Source organism: Bombina bombina, chromosome 4 (genome assembly GCF_027579735.1).
Source record: "Bombina bombina isolate aBomBom1 chromosome 4, aBomBom1.pri, whole genome shotgun sequence".
NCBI lineage: Eukaryota > Metazoa > Chordata > Amphibia > Anura > Bombinatoridae > Bombina > Bombina bombina.
Window position 1 is genome coordinate 677,772,812 of NC_069502.1, and position 20,039 is coordinate 677,792,850.

Below are 20,039 nucleotides of genomic sequence, written 5' to 3' on the forward strand. Positions count from 1 at the left end.
TCAACGTATCTCTGAAGTAGGTGCTTTACACCAATATTTATGCCTACACTGCTGTATATAAAATTATGGAAATGTATGGATACCCGTGGTGAGGATAGGAGCCTTTTTTATCTACTCTAGTACTGTTGTTTTTCTACTAAATTTTGTTAATTTATTTAGGTGTTTGTTTCATTTGACTTTGTACTCTTTTGTATCTATTTATCTATGTGTCTTCTTTAAGATCTGATCTGTAGTATTGTTCATTCTACTATCTTGGCATATATAGAACCAGTTGCAACACGCTAGGTGCTGTGTGCAATAGGACCTTGTTCTTGTTTTGACTATTATGAAAGTACACATATTTTGTACCTATATTCATGTATTGGCATGTTTTTGTTAACTAGTATAACATGTATATGTGAAACTACTGTTTGAAAGGCCATGAACCTTACTAAGTATACTTTACTAGCGGATATGGGGATTCCCACACATGGCTCATGAAATTTCATTTATTCTTTGACCAAATACATTCTATATATCACTTTTTTATTTTTTTCCCATAGTGGTTTTCTTTTCTTTTTTTTGTCTTTACAAGTGTCTTATGGTTGTTAGTCTTGTCTAATGTGGAGTTTTTACTCTTAGTGGAATTAACTGTCTTTTCATCTTATTTTGTATCTTCTGTGTAGAAACAGTCTTGATAAAGGTCCCTGCGAGGACTGAAACGTTGACTGACTGAATTGATGAACTATTAATACATTTTGGATTAATTAAGTCCTGTGAGTGCCTCTTCTCTTCATGAAAGTTTCTACCTATCCACCATAGAGTGCACCCAGGCAACACAACCTACAGTGAGTGCTTGGATCTCATAACTAGAATATATATATATATATATATATATATATATACCCATTCTGACAGATCAATAATGTACACATTTGAATTCACAGAAGTATTTTTGTTTGCACATTTACAAATATGATTCTTTAAAAAGTGATCTTTTAATTCCTGCTATTTTTTATTATGCATGTCACACACTGTTGATTTAGGGGATGGCAATGTTTATGTCTTTGTGTTTTTGTTGTTGTCTCTATGAGTGTGTATATATTTTTTCTGTGGATCTCTCTGTGAGGGTTTGCGTGCCTGTCTTTGTGCATTTTCTGTTGGTGTCTCTGTGAGGGTGTGTGTGTGTGTATGTCTTTGTGTGTTTTCTGTTGGTGTCTCTCTGTGTGTGTATGTATCTTTTTGTGTTTTCTGTGAGTGTGTATGTCTTTGTGTGATTTCTGAGGCTGTCTCTGTGGGTGTTTCCTTGGGTGTATGTGCAAGTTTCTGTTTGAGTTTGTGTGTGTGTGTGTGTATGCCCATTGTCTGTTCCTTTTTAGGACATTTTGACCTTACTATTTTTTTCACATCTTTCTACAGACTTTGAGACTAATGAGACCTTTCTAGAAGTCACCAATGCACCACTTAACCTTTAAATTACTGTTTAGTCAGTTCAGGGTCCTTCCTTTCAGCCACTGCATGATGTTGTCATCATATAGTTGGCATCTTCCTTGACAAAAGATAATCAGAATTCCATATTTTGTCTTGTAAATCTCCTTTTCTGCCAAAACTGTAGTCTACCTCATTACTTGTCAGGTCAATGTAAACAAGTGCTGAGTGTCTGTGTGGGTGTCTGTGTCTGAGTGTGTTTGTGTGTTTCTTTGCGTGTCTACTAGAGTGTCTATATGTGAATGCTTATGTGTGTCTCTGTGTTTGTGTGTTACTACCTTTACAACATTTCCAAGTTTGACTACACTTAAGAATAAAGTGCATATACGTTTTAGTCACTTGGTTAAGGGGGGGCTGATCAATTGTTTAGTATCCAATTAGTGCAGTGTCTGCCACAACCCACGGGCATGAGCACAAAGTTATCTATATGGCTCACATGAACTAGCTGCCCCCTGTTGTGAAAAGCTAATAAAAAAGCATGTGTTAAGAGGCTATCTGTAGTGGCTTTGAAACAGGCAGAAATTTAAAGGTTTAAATGTTATTAAATATATTAATATAACAATGTTGGTTGTGCAAAGCTGGGGAATGGGTAATAAAGGCGTTATTTATCTTTTTAAACAATAACAATTTTAGTGTTGATTTGTCCCTTTAAGGCTAACGAAACCTCCATAGTAGAAACTACTATACTGTATTATACCTGGGTTTATGTAGTTATAATTCAGTAGCAAACCATGTGTGCATATTTATCTAAACAGATACCAGATATAACATATTTCTATAACAGCTTAAGTTCAGGTGTCATAAAAAGGACATTATTAAAAATGCCCAGCAAGGAAATATTGATCCTTACATCTAAAAATACTCACTTAAGTCACTCTTGATTGAACTACCATTTTGTTTCTTTAAACAATGTGCAGTGTATGTATGCAACTCAACTGCTGCACATTTTGCCATTGATAGTATTATGTTCAAGACATTTAGGGCTAGATTAAAAGTAAGGTGCAAACAGTTTTGCGCACGCGATATCGTCTTTTCTTGAGCAGTTTTATTTGCGCAGATATTACAAGTTGAGCGATTTACGCTTCAATCCTTACTGCGATCTTAGAGCTGTGGTTAACTGTTTTCCGAAACAAAAAAGTGTCATAAAACATATCAAAAATACATTACAAAGTACAGTTACACTTATAAAAAGCACCATCTAATAAAAATTGTTAAAAAAAAAAATATAGCACAAAAAAATATTTAATTATAAATAAATAGAACATATTCCGTTATTTTAAGAACATTGGAATATGAAATATTTATATTTTCATGTCGGATTAGTGCAATTGTGAAAATGCTATAGTGTTTGCATGAGAAAGTGGGATTTGTTACACATTTTTTCCTCCATTGACTTCTATGGTAGAATGCAAAAACATGATCATGATTTTCGATTTTCTACTTTAAAGTGAATGTAAATTTTGATGCTTAAGTGCCCGGTTTTTAAAAATTTGATTAAAAACAGGGGCACTTTAATTCATCAAAATTTACATTTCACTTCTGTTGTGAAAAAAAACTTACCTTTTAATCTTCACAGCAGCTCCAGCTCCCTCCAGTCGTCGCAAGCCATTCTGATGTCAGAAATAATGGATAGGTCATCCTCCAATCACAGCTTCCCCCCTGGGGGAATCAGTGTCTGATTCAACGCCGTGATTGGAGGAAGCCGGATTCCTCATTTTAGACCCAGGAAAAGGCTTTGCAACGGGTGGAGGATGCTGGAGCTGCTGTGAAGATTAAAAGGTAAGTTTTTTTTTTACCACAGGAGTGAAATTTAAATTTTGATTAATTAAAGTGCTCCTGTTTTTATTCAATTTTTTTAAAACCGGGAACTTTAGCATCAAAATTCACGATCACTTTAAGCGTGAAATGGGTTACCGCTAGCAAAAAAAGTTTTTTAAACTTTTTATACGACTAGCGCAAAAAGCAGAACTCCAGCAGAGTTTTTGTGATCGTGAAAAAGAAATATACCACGCCACTTGTAATCTAGCCATTAATTTGCCCATGTGTACAAGACCGGACTTTTTTTCAGAGGCTTAATTGGTTTTCTTTGTGACTCCTGAAATGATTCTGTTAAAATAGGAAATCAATGACTGACAAAGTAATTCATTTGTGTGCTTTTTCTATTGTGCCCTATTAGTGTTCACTTAAAGTGAAAGTAAATCCTAGCGTTTTACAAACGCTAGGATTTACTATTGAAACAAATAAAGGGCACTTTCATTCATGAAGTATAAGATACTTCATGTAGAAAGCTCATTTATTTGATTCAACCGATCGCCGCTCTTAGCTCCTACAGCAGCCCACGGCTAAAAAAACATTTGGCTAAGAGGTGACATTTTCACCTCTTAGCCAATAGCCGTGCGGTAAATCCGGCTTGGCGCCCATGGGAGCCGGATTTACCGCACAGCTATTGGCTATGAGGTGAAAACGTCACCTCTTAGCCAATTTTTTTTTAGCCATGCGATGCTGTAGGAGCTAAGAGCGGCGATCGGTTGAAACAAATAAAGGAGCTTTATACATGTAGTATCTTATACTTCATGAATGAAAGTGACCTTTATTTGTTTCAATAGTAAATCCTAGCGTTTGTAAAACACTAAGATTTACTTTCACTTTAAGGATGCATACTGTAATAATAGCCAAAATAAAAGTATAGAGTAGGGCTTTTTTTTAGTAATGGAACTAGTCATCATAAATACAAAGGAAATTGTGGGCCATACAATGAAGTCATTAAAATTTTATTTAAATGAAATACTGCAGACTCGGAAAACATTTTCATTTTTACCTACAGGTTATCTATGTATCAAGAAATCCAAAAGATGTTCTGGTTTCATTTTATCATTTTCATAAAATGGTGGAAAAACATGGCAAGACAGAAGACTTTGAAACTTTCTTCAACATGTTTATTTCAGGATTAGGTAAGGTGAAGCTGTGGAGATCAGTTCTTATTTTACTTGAAGGAAAGTACTTGTGCTCTTTGAGTAATACAAAGCCTGGATCATTTTCTTTAAAATCAGAACTACATTGTAAAATTTACTGCATGTAAATATGGATTAATATAGATAAAAGAGAGATGCAACATGAGTGGATGAGTTTCGTAAGGTAAAATATGTGTGATTCAAGCTATATAAAATGTTTTACCTGTGAAGATAACATACAAAATCTATCTGACCTCTTCATATTTCTATTTCCTATGAATTCTCATATCTACACTGAAGGATGTATGTGCACAAGTAACACTGTATGGGGTTAATTCCAACCTGTTATAGGTTTTTGCATAGTTTTTAGCTATATGTGTCCAGTTGATAAGAATTTGAATCATTTTTCATGACAATGTGAAAACTTGCTATGACTTACACTGAGAAGCGCATGAACATTCTAATAAATCAGAAAAAAATACTTTAAAGCAAGTTATCACATGATTTTTGGATTTACCTGATTCATCAGTCTTACCTTTTTAAAATCATTCTGAACTTTTTAAAGGGAGAGTAAAAACCTTGAAATTCCAAAATTATTTCAATAAGTTCACATACTAGGTGAATGGGAAATATTTTTGAATGTGTTAACATCTTTGCAATTGTTTTTCACTAGCCAAATTTCACCTTCCACTTGCCTTATTTGGAGGAACCAATCCAGGCAATTTGCTGGAATAGGCAAGGCTTGCTATTGTTATTTTGTGAGAAAGAAAGGTTTAGCAGTTCCTTATCTGATTCCCTCTACTGAGGACTATTAGGAACAGACAAGGAGCAGAATTGTGAGTCTGCCACATGCACTTCTAAAAACAATTAATTTGAGGGTTAAATGACAAGAAACAAAGGCAAATAATACGTTTATTGCAAAGCTGTTTTAATATGAATAATTAAAACTTTTATATTACAAGCTCAAAATGTTTTGTGTCCCTTTAACATTGTATATGTTCACTTTTCACAAGATTTTTTCATAAATATTTAAATTTTAAAGCATGTTAATTTCATATTGCAAAAAAAAATTTTGCATCCTAGTTTAAAGGAACTTGAAGCCCACATTTTTTTCCATTCATGATTCAGATAGAGAATGCAATTTTAAATAACTTTCCAATTTATTTCTATTATCTAATTATTTTATTTATTTATTTTTGTATCCTTTGTTTAAAAGTATACCTAGGTAGGCTCAGAAGCTGCTGATTGGTGGCTGCACATATATCCATCTAGTCATTGGCTTTCAGCTACCCACTCAGTAGTGCATTACTGCTGCTTCAACAAAGGATACCAAGAAAATGAAACAAATTAGATAGAAGTAAATAGGAAAGTTGTTTAAAATTGTATGCTCTATCATGAAATAAAAAATTGGTTTCATATCCCTTCGATAAAAAGTTAAAGAATATTCCTTAAATGATACTTTTAAACTATGAATCATAAACCCAAAACATGGTCATTATATGTTCTTTTATGATTGCAAAGGAAGCCTCGTTCACGGAATGAGAACTAGTGCAGCGAAGGGTGTAGGTCGCACAGCGATGAGCAGCAGATCTGAAATATATGTGTATGTACATACACATATTAACACATAAATATTTATGTACATAAGTATATATTTACAGGGAACACACCACATTGTAAAGTGAATTGACTTCTGGTTAATTTTCTAAGCACTAATGGCTTGTAATGGCTTTTGAGTATTTTAATTTGGGTTAAGTTAGGGGGTGTTAGGTAAGGGGGTTGAGATGTTAGTTTATGACTTTGCCATGTAGGGGGTTGGAGGTTTAGGGGTTAATAGTGTAGTTATGACTTTGCGATGTGGGGGGATGGCGATTTATGGGTTAATAGTTGTATTTTGTGTTTGCAATGTGGGGGATGGCGGTTTAGGGGTTAATATTGTAGTTTATGACTTTGAGGTGTGGGGGAATGGCGATTTAGGGGTTAATATTGTAGTGTATGACTTTAAGATGTGGGGGGGTGGTTTAGGGGTTAATAGTTTTATTTAGTGTTTGCGATGTGGGGAGATGGTGGATTAGGGGTTAATAGGCTAGAGGCTTATGGTAGGGTTTTCATTTCACTTTTTTCTCCATTGACTTTTATGGGGAATGCGAGTAGGGTGTTAGTTTTTTTTTTCTTTTCATTTTTTAGTCTCCATTGATTTCTATTGGGGAATACAAGCATGTGCACACGAAAACTCAGGTTAGGATTTTTGCACTTTTCGTGTTACCGCTAGTGCAAAATAAGGCAATAAATAAATAAGTTTACTCCTATTATCAATTTGTTCTATCTTGCTATCTTTATTTAAAATGCAGGAATGTAAAGCTTAGGAGCCGACCCATTTTTGGTTCCATTCCTGCTTTTTAAAATAAAAATAGCAGGAGAGCGAATAAATATTTCTGTGGCTCGTCATGTCTGATGCCTCGCACCAAAGACCTTTAAATTCCTTCCGGGCTGTCTTACTCATTGTCCTAGAATTGAGTTTATCTTGTGGGTGTGCTGAATTATTTCATTGGATTTCTAGCTTGCGACCCATATCCTACTCAACCATTCTTCTGCCTCCCGATTCTACGCTGTTTATGCCCGTTTAGTTTTGACCTTGGACATTGATTTTGCTACCCAGCAATACAAAGCTATACAGCTTTCCAGTAATAGACAATGTGCTCAGTCATCTTTCTCCTGGGTTCTAATGCTATTGCCTCAAATGCTATTTCTTAATCACTACACTTGATGGTGGGATAGCAAGACTACTAGCCACAATGGTTTTCATAGAAAATTATGGGAAGGGCCCAAAAGAATTCTAGGACCATGCCTAGTCTAGAATAGTTGGCAAAAGCCTTTACTCATCAATGTCAATTACTTGGAGATCACGCTGCACAACTTCAACATTTGGACTCTAAAATAGATCAAGGTATAGCAAACACTTTCTCTTCCTGGGGTTTCTACTTCATTCCCAGTACCCCCAGAGAGAGTTACTGCTTTCATATCAAAGTCTACATCCCTGAAACTGCCATTACCAAAGGAATTTGATGGAGACCCAGAGAATTGCAGAGGTTGTCTCAACCAATGCCTGCTCTACTTTAAGTGTAATCCTACAGTGTTTTTGTCTTCCTCTAAAAAATTCTCCTTCATCATCTCTCTTTTGAAAGGCAAAGCTCTGGCATGGGTACCTCCCCTAATTGAGAGAGATGAACCAGTCTTTAATGACTTCTATCCTTTCTGCTATACGAAGTGTCTTTGATAAACACAATAGATATGTCACTGCAGAACTATCTATACTGGACCTTCAACAAGGGAATTATCCAGTTTATCAATAAGCCATAGACTTCAGGACCATAGCAGCTGAGACCGGTTAGGATAAAAGAGCATTAAGAGCAACTTTTCGTAAGGGGTTGTCTGATCACCTAAAAAATTAATTACTTTGCAAAAAGCCCTCGGAGACACTTAATTCCTTCATAGAGATGTGTATCCATTTGGACAACCGACATCTAGAAAAAAATACAAGAATGAGAGAGGACTCAAAGACCATTCAGACAGGCTACCGGCCTTCATTGGTCCAATCCTCCTCAGACTCTGCCTTGTCTAGTGATAATCGACAAGAGGAAAAATTTGCGTTAGGCAAATTATATTTAAAAGTCACTCTTAATCTACCTCCCTTTAAGTGGATAAGATATAAGAATAGAGATTACAAAAAATGGAGGGTGCTATACAGCTAAATATGAATAACACATTTATTCAAAGAAAATGCAAGAGTTGATCAAATAAAAATAGGGACGTCTCCCCCCAAAACATATAAAAACTAATAAAAAAAATTCTAATACCACCTTTAAGTAAGAATTAATATATACGTTTGACACTCTGTTTCCAAAGGGACTAAACTCAGACTAAGATTTATCTCCTTTCTTGGGTAGTTGATATTTGGGAGCTGCCATTTACTAGTGTGTAAAATAAAGGCTGTGACACATGTGGTGCGGCGCGCAGCGTGATGATGCTGCTGTGCGCGCTCAGTGTGTCCTGCCTTTTTCTCTCTGCACATTCAGCCGCATCTGGTTGCGTAGCTTAGCGCTCAGAGTTTAAATATTTTAACTTCAGAAGCAATGCGATGCAGCGCAAAGCAGCTGCTTCACCTCGCGCTGCATCACTTGCAGTGTGTCACAGCCTTAATGCTACTCTTTTAAATATCCCTCATTTTTAATATTTATTTTTAATATGTATATTTTTATTATGTATTTCTAACCATTCTAATTTATATTTCTTACCTATTTTATATAATGAATTGTATTGAATAAGCTGATTACATAATATGCAAATCTGTTGGGATAATAGGGAATATTGTATATATTAATCTGTATTTTATGGTTATACCACCTTAACAATATATACCACCTTTATGGCCAATTAATAACACTCAATGGGGTGAACATGGAGGATTTTGAAATTAAGTCTTGAGAGTAAATGGCATCTTGAAAAAAAGCCCAATTAATGGATGAAACGCGTAGGCTGCAGCCTAGGTACCTATTTCATTATACCAGCGCGTTATTCACGCTTAAGTGCGGGTGGCCTGTTTTTCATCTTGCAGTGACGTCACGTTGTCACATGCTGTATACACCGGGTAGAGGTGTTTTGGAAGAAGAGAATACAGCCTGAACCTGCGGTAAAGATCATCTAAGGAGTTTGGCATAACAACAGGACCGATTACTAGGAGGCGGACGGGTGAGTGAGATCGCTCCATCGAGTCTCCAGTAAGGCAAGTGGTGAAAAGCTAACCACTCCAAGGAATTGCTGTTCAATAGATCTAAGAGAAGCAGGTGGCTGTATATACATTGTACCTTTCATGCTCAGCGTGGCAATAATGGATTTGTAAATTGAGACTTTCATTTCTTACTTAAAGGTGGTATTAGAGATTTTTTTCATATGTTTTTTATATGTTTTTGGGGGAGTCCCTATTTTTATTTGATCAACTCTTGCATTGTCTTTAAATCAATCACTCTTGCATTGTGTTTGAATAAATGTGTTATTTATATTTAGCTGTTTAGCGCCCTCTGTTTTTTGTAACCTCTTGTCTAGTGATACGACTGAGGAACCCATGGAGGTTGGATCTCTTCATCTGTTGAACTCTGAACGACTATGAAAAATAAATATTGGGATATGTTTATACTGTGGACAAAAAGGTAATCTTCTCAGGCTATAAGACTATCTCCCAAGATCCAGGGTATACAATTTGGCCAACATCAGGAGAAAATAGCACTTTTCGGCTGATGACATCACCCTATTCCTCTCTAACCCCATAGGGTCCATGCTAGCCTTTTTTGATACATAGGGACCTATCTATCAAGCTCTGAATGGCTCGCCAGAAACAGCAGTTATGAAGCAGCCCGCTGCTCCATAACCCTGTCCGCCTGCTCTGAGCAGGCGGACAGGAATCACCACAATTCAACCGATCGAGTACGATCGGGTTGATTGACACCTCCCTGCTGGTGGCCGATTGGCCACGAGTCTTCAGGGGGCGGCGTTGCACCAGCAGCTCTTGTGAACTGCTGGTGCAATGCTGAATACGGAGAGCGTATTGCTCTCCGCATTCAGCAAGGTCTTGCAGGCCTGATCCGCACTGTCGGATCAGGTCCGCAAGACCTTTGATAATTCGGCCTCTATATCTCAATTTAGTGCTCTCAGCTTCTATAAAATTAATTTTGCAAAAACAGAGGCCCTGCCAATCCACTTACCCAAATTTGAACTAGAGATCATGCAGACGTCCTTTCAATTCAAGCTGTCAAATGAAACACTTAGGCACCTTGGGGTTCAGCTAGGCCCTAAACTTCAACTAGTCAGAGATAGGAATTATGAATCCCTTTTACAAGACATTGACAACCTCTTAAATTTGTGGAACTTCCATGAAGTTTCCTGGTTAGGCCGCATAGCCTCGGTAAAAATGCCAATACTACCAAAGATTGTATATCTCTTCAGGTGCCTGTTGCACAATTATCCTTCTAATCCACCAGGATCGCATTCGATAAATCCACTTTGGATATGCTCCAGATAATGACCCCTGCTTTGTGTAATAAATGTACTAACCCCCAGTGTCACCTCACCACACACTTAAACAATTCACTTTTTACCACCAGTATTAGGTAAATATTGTGTGTGTAGTTCTATAGAAATATAGCCACTATACTGTATTCATAGTAATTCCAGGCTAAATGATTTTCCAGACACTCAGTTCTTTACCAGAGAGAGAGAGAGCTTTAATTAGAATCTGCCCGATTTACAGAAAGGTTACAGAAACAGTTACATAAAGAAGTTTTCATTCATACTCCCAAACACACAATGTGTCCTATCTATCAGTTATTGAACGGTGGATGTCTGTGTGTGTGTGTGTGTGTGCACTTACCAAACCCTTTCTTCCTATCTAAAATTACTGTGTGGTTGCATGTGTGTGTTTGTGTATGTGAGTGCATGTGTGTGTAGAGTGTCAGTGTGTGTGTGTATACCTACCAACCTTCCATCCCAAATGCCCTACTATACCTCTCAGCTGTCCCGTTTATATCCTGTGATTTTTCTTCACTTGGGACAAACTTACTATCTTGGAGAGAGTGAAGTACTTTGCATATGTAAAGACCTTGTCTCTTTGTTGTTACTTTTATAACTTCCTACTACCTGTGTCAATAATAACATCCTTCCTTTGAATATAGATCTTTTTTACACATATACACAGGCACCCATATTTTATATAAAAAATAGGTCTAAATATATACCTATAGTGCCTACAGATAAAGCTCCTGAAGGAAATGCTCGATAGATTCAATGCCCTAATCATGAGATACATATTGCAAAATAAAAAAATCAAAGAAAGCCCTACAAAAGCCCTTTGGATAAGTAGGGGTTTTCCTACCTAATATAATCATCTATTATGAGGCAGCACATCTCAGACATATTGCTGGATGGAGTTCAGCCAATGATGATACAGGCTGGAAAAGAGATATCTCCTAAAGGAATTACTGTGGATACCTGACTACCATATAAGTAGATTAGACATCAACAACGCAATAATCTTACAAAATCTAGAGATTTGGAAATCAATTAGACACTATTCAGAAGTGGCCCCCATCATTACCCTATTCACTCCTTCCTGGGTCTACTGAGAGGTCTCCCAGACTCTCATATTACTCCATGGAAATCTTGGGATTTCAACCAAGTTTCACAAGTTATATTCAAATGACATATTACTAGCTTCAGGTTCCCTCCTTATAGAAAGGACACTACTAACCTGGTTCAGATTTGAGCACTTTAGACTTCACAGTTTCATGGTTGCCTGGGGATTCCCACGTAGGGGACTCAGAAAAATAGCTGGGAACAACGCTTGATTACTGGCTCTAAATTGTTAGAACCCCTATCCTTACAATACAGATTGATAATGAAAGATGTGATGGATGGTAAAACGTGGCAACTGAAAGCGTGACAGAGAGACCTTTCTTCTTCAATCTCAGATGCAACCTAATCCCAAGCTATCTTAATGACAAAACACATCTTGCACTGTGCCAACTCTTTCGAACTCTATATGAAATTACTTAGATGGTATTTCACACCATTAAGACTATCACAACTTGCCCAATTCCATTCATCTAAATGCTGGAGATGATGTGGGGAGGTTGGGTTGGACCTGCATGTGTGGTGGGACTGCCGATAACTCACTGGGCTTTGGCAAGAAGTATTTAAAATATGTGACAGCCTAGACCTTGAAATTAGGCCTTCCCCGAAAGTAGCCTTATTCAATATATTCCCAACCAAACTACCCAGACCCCAAAAGCAGTTGGCGACCTTCATATTTGCAGCCACAATAATTTCTATTGTGAGGGCTCGGCAACAATTCCCCCTTCAATATAATGCGTAATTAAGTCTATTGACTTATTTGCTAAAATGGAAAAGAAGAACATTTAAATAGGCTTGACTCTTACTGGAAGATATGGGATATATGGCTACACAGGAAATAAATTAAACCACAACCCTCCTACCCCTTCTGCCACTCACCCCCCCGTCCCACAACCACCACCCCCCCTTTTTTCTCTTTCCATTCTTTCCCCCCCCCTCCCTGAACTGAATGAGGCTAGCTCCAATACTACCCATCAGCAAGATTACAAGTTGTGCGGTACGGCACGATTGAAAAATGACAGTTGAAAAATTGGCCTTTGCGTGTGGAATAGCAGGTCTCCCGTTTTAGCCTGTACCACAACTCTCCACTCCGCACTGTGTAATTTTCAGGTCTCCCGTATTACAAGTTGTTCGGTCAGGCTATTACACTAGCGTTACAGCTTTTACCGCAACGATCCATTCCGCGATCAGAGACCAGTAGAATAGGATTTTGCAAAACAAAAATATTTCACAAAACTTATAGCAAAAATGTTACAAAGTACACTAACACTCATAAACTACCTATTAACCCATAAACCGCCACCTCCTCCCCACATCACAACACATTAAATAAACTATTAACCCCTAAACCACCGGCTCCCCACATCGCCAACACTAAATTAAACCTGTTAATCCCTAAACCACTGCCCCCCCACATTGCAACACACTAAACTAAACCTATTAACCACTAAACCTCCGGCCCCCCACATCGTAACACACTAAATTAAACTATTCACCCCTTAACCTAACACCCTCTAGCTTTAAATTAAAAACAATATAACTACCATAAAATAAATAAAAACTTACCTGTGAAATAAAAAAACTAAGTTTAAACTATACAAAAACCTAACATTACTATTTTTTAAAAACTAAAATAAACAAAAAAGAAAAAACCTAATTTACAAAATTATAAAATCCTAACACTAAAAAAAACTAAAAAGAAAACTAACATTACCAAAAAAAGAAACTAAAATTACGAGAAAAAAAACAAAAACCATAACATTAACAAAAAAAAACCCACTAAAATTACGAAAAATAAAAAAAACACTAAGATTACAAAAATAATAAACGAAATTATCCAAAATAATACAAATGAAACCTAATCTTATAGCCCTATAAAAACAAAAAAGCGACCCCAAAATAAAAACACCCCTAAGCTAGCAATAAACTACCAATAGCCCTTAAAAGGGCCTTTTGTAGGGCATTGCCCTAAGATAAACAGCTCTTTTACCTAAAAAAATTACAATGTCCCCCCCTAAGAGTAAAACCCCCCACCCAACCAACCCCCCAAAATAAAAAAAAGTCTAAAAATAACCTAAGCTATCCATTGCCCCTAAAGGGGCATTTGTATGGACACTGCCCTTAAAAGGGCAATCAGCTCTTTAGTGCCCATTAAAAAATAAAAAAAATCCATAATCTAAAAAAATAAACACCCCAAAAAAAACAACCTAACACTAACCCCAGAAAATTGACTCACCATTCCAGAAGTCCGGAAGTCCAGGTGGAGCAAAGTCTTCATCCAGGCGGCGAAGATCTTCTTCCAGGGTGTCACCATCTTTTATCTTCTACCCGGAGGTGCAAAGTGGTCTTCGGCGATGCACAGATCCGGAGTGCTGGTCCTCTTTAGCGGCGGCAGTCTTCAGCGACGTAGATCCTCTTTATGCGATCATCTGCCACACACTGAAGATTGAATGCAAGGTACCCCTTTTATTTTGGGGTACCGTTACATTCCTATTGGCTGAAAAGTTCAAATCAGCCAATAGGATGAGAGCTGCTTAAATCCTTTTGGCAGATGCTTAAATCCTATTGAAGACTTTGCTCCGCCTGGACTGTTGGACTTCAGGAATGGTTAGTACATTTTCTGGGGTTAGTAATAGTTTTTTTTGGGGGGTTGGGGTGGGTTTTCTTTTAGGTTAGAGCTGATTGCCCTTTTAAGGGCAATGCCCATACAAATGCCCCTTTAGGGACAATGGGTAGCTAGGTTATTTTTAGACAGGTTTTTTTTATTTTAGGGGGTTGGTTGGGTGGAGGGGGGTTAATGTTAGTGGGGACTTTGTTGTTTTTATAGGGCTATTAGATTAGGTTTAATTTGTATTATTTTGGATAATTTCGTTTATTGTTTTTGTAATCTTAGTGTTTTTTTATTTTTCGTAATTTAAGTGTTTGATTATTTTTGGTAATGTTAGGTTTTTTTGTTTATTTTTCGTAATTTTTGTGTTTGTTTTTTTGGTAATGTTAGTTTTTTTTATTTTTTCTTAGTGTTAGGATTTTATAATTTCGTAACTTAGGTTTTTTTATTTTTGGTTTATTTAAGTTTTTAAAATAGTAATGTTAGGTTTTTTGTATAGTTTAAGCTTAGTTTTTTTATTTCACTGGTAAGTTTTTATTTATTTTATGGTAGTTATATTGTAAGTTTAATTTAAAGTTAGGGGGTGTTAGGTTTAGGGGTTAATAGTTTAATTTAGCGTGTTGCAATGTGGGGGCCAGTGGTTTAGGAGTTAATAGGTTTAGTTTAGTATTTGCGATGTGGTGCTGGCAGTTTAGGGGTTAATAGATTTAGTTTAGTAGTTGCGTTGTGGGGTTCGGCGGTTTAGGGATTAATAGGTTTAGTTTAGTAGTTGCGATGTGGGGGGCCGGTGGTTTAGGGGTTAATAGCTTTATTATAGTAGTTGCTATGTGGGGGGCTGGCCGTTTAGGGGTTAATAGGTTTATTTAGTGTTGGCGATGTTGGGGGCGGTGGTTTAGGGGTTAATAGGTTTATTTAGGTGTTAGCGATGCAAGTGGGGGCGGTTTATGGGTTAATCACTTTATATAGTGTCAGCTATGTTGGGGGTGGCGGATTAGGGGTATTTAGACTAGGGGTTTATGTTAGGGTGTTAGGTTTAAACAAAACCTTCTTGTCCCCTTAGACATCAGGGTAGAATGCGTTATAGCGATCAACATTCCGCGATTGCAGGTGTTAGTTTTCTAACACTTTATCTCCTTTAATGTCTGTGGGTGAAAATGTGCATGAGCACGTTAAGTCAGGCCTTGGCTTTTGTGCGGTATGGAGTTTAACGCACCATACCGCACAACAAAAGAAGCTTTTTCTGTAACGTGTAATGGCAGCGCTATGGAGAGCGCGATACCGCTACATTTTTAGTGTTATTTGCGCATCGGGTTTAGCGCACAAGTTGTAATCTTGGTGCATGTGTCCTGCGGGGTAACTCAGCCTAGAGGCATAGAAAATACTACCTATATATGTCTTATATCTCTAAATTATTGTTCACGACTTGAGACCCACCAAAAGACTTAATCTATGGACCCTCATTTGCTCACCTTTGATGTACACCCCTTGAAAGGACTTGTTACAGCTACAAATCGAAGTACTCCAAAAACAGAACGCAGCTTTATCCAATAAGATTGAGGATATGGAAAACAGGTCAAGGAGAAGCAATTTGCGGCTCATTGGAATACCAGAAGCTTTGAAAGTTCAAGACCTCAAGAAATTTGTCGAGCACTCACTTCCCGGAAATACTAGGCCTGAATCCTGAGAGTAACATGTTTACAATTGAAAGAGTACATAGGCTGGGAAGAGAGAGAGAGGAGATTATGCTGAAGGAGAGGAAACCGAGGCCTGTGATTGCAAAATTCTTGACCTTTCAAGGGAAAAATGAGATTCTAAGGGCCTATAGGAAGAAGAAATCGCTACAATTTCAAGGAGTGAAACTTTTACTCTTTCAGGACTTTTCTATGGAAACATCGCTGAAGAGGAAGCAGTTTTCATCAATATGTTCTCATCTGGTGTCTGAAAACAGACATTTTTCTCTTTTGTACCCAGCCAAGCTGAAGATCAAATCTGGGTCTGACTTTGTTTTTTTTTGACTCCCCTGAGGCTGCCCAACATTTTTTAGAAAATGAATCAAAAAGCTAATTTGTCTAATGAGAGTTCCCTGTCCCTTTTTAACTTAAGTCTTTTTTTTTCTTATTATTATCAAAGTATTGCCTATGCTATCTGTGCTTAACTGCAGATAGATGTATAGATACTTAGAGGTATTCCTGCAGAGGAATGGTAAAGGTAAAAAATAAGAAGAAATTAAAAAGTCAATCTGTTTAATGGGAGTCCCCGGTCCTTTCTTTCTTTCTTTTTTTTTTTTTTTAAGAAGACATTGTTTATTTTCTGTGCTCATTTGCAGAAAAATGTGTTTTTTTTGTTTTTTTTTTTTAAAAACACGGTTCATACTTTCTGTGTTTAATTGCAAAAAATGTGGGGTTCTTCCCCCCTTTTTTTTTTTTTATACTTTCTGTGTTCAATTGCAGAAAATGTGGGGGGGGGGGTTTGTGTGTGGAATAGTCACTGTAAAAATTCTCATGCCTGAATTGTGTATACTTATTGAACAGATGGATAATATGTGCAATATGGGTTTAAGAAAAGACCAAACAATCACGGCCACAAAGTGTATTATTTGAAGAAGGCACATCCATGAAACAGAATGATATTATGTTTGTATTTTTGACTAATAAGGGTTAAACACTATATTCCCCTTTTTTTTTTCTCCCTTTTTTTTTTTTTTTTTCTTGTGTGGAATAGTCACTGTTTGAATATAAAGTTTGAATCTTGCACATCTACGGAACAGTTGGTCAGCACATGCTCTATGGGCTTGAGTATAAAATTAAATAATTATGTTATATATTGTTTGAGGAAGACATATTTACTCAATAGAATGATATTATGTCTGTATTTTTGGTTAATAAGGGTTAAACCTATTTTGTGTTTATATGTTTAAGTATAGAACAGTTAGTCACTGTATTATTGGTTGTAATATGCACAATCACTGGATAAGAGTATATTAATGTGAGAATGGATCTGGATTCGTAGCCCACAGCTGCAGAATTGTTTTGGAATAGTGGTGCTTGTTTCACTTCCTTAAGGAGCGCACCTATTGCTCAGGTGCACACAGGTTAATAAGTGATTTTATAATAGGTGGTTAATACACAGGTCTGAATATTTGTCAGATGGTATAAACAACAGTTAGGGTAGAGGAAGATTGTAAGAATTTGGATTCCAAGCTAATACAAAGGAGATATGGTAGAAACAGGTTATGCACACATAAAGCAAATCCAGCACAGTAGGGCTACTGGAGAGAGTAAAGATTCAGAGCGCGGTTCCTCTCTCTGAGCACTCTGTGTGAATCTGCCTGCTTGCAATTGACAGCGAAGGCTGTGAGAGCGCAGCTCCTATGTCTGTGTACTCTGAGTGGAACTGCCTGTTAGCAAATGTCAGTGTGAAGGCTGTGAGAGCACAGCTCCTATGTCTGTGTACTCTGAGTGGAACTGCCTGTTAGCAATTGTCAGCGTGAAGGCTGTGAGAGCGCAGCTCCTATCTCTGTGTACACTGTGTGGAACTGCCTGTTAGCACTTGCCTGTGTGAAGGCGGTGACGTCAGCTGCAGAGTCTGTTGCAGGGAGAGATGTAACAGCTGAACATCCAATGAAGAGAGCTGCACCAAGGTTAATTAAATTCTCCTTGTAAAGGTATATTAACTTAGAACAGGATACCTTAGACACTGAGGCTCAGTGTAATTTGTAGTAATTTTATAGAATATAGAATATTTGTAATCCAAATTAGGTAGATAGAAGCAATCAAAGTTACTCCAGATACACAGCGTGCAATTCAATTGCAAAACAAATTACCAAGCACTTGTCTGCAGGTGTGCTGGTGCTGATATAGGGAGGAGGGGTGGAGTTACTAGGTGACTGGAAGATTAACCCTTACAGGACCCCCCTCTCAGACAAGCCGTCCCACGGCTTGCGGACGGGGGCGATCCGGATGTCGCCGATGGAACAAGGCAACCAATCTCGGTGCGTGGATGTTTACAGAAGGTTCCCAGGAGTCATCCTGGCTGGAGTAGCCCTTCCAGCGAACCAGATACTTAATTCCTCCGTTATGATGCCTGGAATCTAATAGTGCTTCAACTTCGAATTCGTCTGGTAAATCCCGAATTGGGTCAGGAGGAAGAACAATAGTGGTGTCCCTCATCGGTCTAGCAATAACTGGATGAGAGATCGACTGACAGGTCCTTCCAATTAATTTGTGGCTGGTGTTGTTGCAGCCAACTTAGGCCTAAGATTATAGGGAACAAAGGTGACGGTATTATATTGAATGTGAGATATTCGGTATGCCCTGATGGTGTTTTTACCTGTAAAGGTATTGTCTGCTGTGTAATGGGACCTGTGGAGATATTGGTACCATCAATAAGGCGAATAGACACAGGTTGTTTCTTGCACTCAAAAGGAATTTTATTGACAGCTACAACATCTTTATTTATGTAATTTCCATAGGCTCCGCTGTCAACTATGGCATTAGTCGTCAGTCTGTTTTGGTCCCACTGTAAATGGAGAGAGAGATAACAGTAAGTGGAATTGCTCTGACAGGCATGTGCAGTGTGAATGTGATGGAACTTACTTTTACTTGGTTTAAGAAGTACTGGACATTCTTTTACGGTGTGGCTGGGATTTGCACAGTACATACAGAGGTACTGTGTTCTCCTTCGGTTCCGTTCTTCCGAGGTAAGAGGACCTCTAATCACACCTATGTCCATAGGTTCGACTGTATTCCTGCTGGTAGTAGCTGGTTTAACATAAGTCGAGGGTTTAGATGAGCTTTCTGGGGTACCCCTCTCAGTTCTCCTTTCTCGCAGCCTTCAATCTATTTGTATCGTTAGCTTCATTAATCCTTCCAAGGTATCGGGAAGCTCTACTCGGGCTAACTCATCCTTTATAGGATCTGAGAGTCCAATCCTGTATTGATTTTTTAGTGCGATGGCATTCCACTGCGAGTCGGTTGAATACATTTTGAACTCTGTGATATACTCTTCAACCTGACATCGGCCTTGTTTGAGGCCTCTCATATTGGATTCTGCAGATAACTGTAGGTTTGAATCAACGTAAAGTTCATCCATGGTAGCGAGGAACTGAGGGAGGGAGGATAAGACTAAATCATTGGCCTCATACAGCGTATCTGCCCACACCCTAGGTTCCCCTCGTAGGAATGATATCATAGTTAACACTTTGATTTTATCTGTACTATAGGTCTTTGGCTTCAATTGAAACAGCAGAGTGCAAGCATTTTTGAAATGTCTGTAATACTTGCGATTACCTGAGAAGGTATCAGGAGCAACACTTGAGGTTCTATAATAGTCTCTGTAGTGGGTGGTTTTGGAGTGAGGGAGTCCCTAATTATTCCTCTTAAGGTCTGGTTCTCAACTTGAAGCTCCCTGAGTCCCTGTGAGAGCTGGTCCACTCTCTGGGATAGGTTATACACCACTTGTGGCAATTCTGCTGGGTCCATTTTTATGGGCTTGGTAATATGTGAGAATGGATCTGGATTCGTAGACCACAGCTGCAGAATTGTTTTGGAATAGTGGTGCTTGTTTCACTTCCTTAAGGAGCGCACCTATTGCTCAGGTGCACACAGGTTAATAAGTGATTTTATAATAGGTGGTTAATACACAGGTCTGAATATTTGTCAGATGGTATAAACAACAGTTAGGGTAGAGGAAGATTGTAAGAATTTGGATTCCAAGCTAATACAAAGGAGATATGGTAGAAACAGGTTATGCAAACCTAAAACAAATCCAGCACAGTAGAGGTTACTGGAGAGACTAAAGATTCAGAGCGCAGTTCCTCTCTCTGCCTGAGA

At 37.8% G+C, this 20,039-nt stretch overlaps 1 protein-coding gene across 2 annotated transcripts in view; it reads left to right on the forward strand.

The window, feature by feature from the left end:
• The window catches only part of LOC128656709 (amine sulfotransferase), an 83,553-nt gene that overhangs the window by 17,693 nt on the left and 45,821 nt on the right, over positions 1-20,039 (forward strand). For both annotated transcript variants that reach the window (XM_053710811.1, XM_053710810.1), the window contains exon 4: positions 4,292-4,418. In XM_053710811.1, coding sequence (XP_053566786.1) covers positions 4,292-4,418 — 127 coding nt within the window. The remainder of the gene's footprint in view (positions 1-4,291; positions 4,419-20,039) is intronic.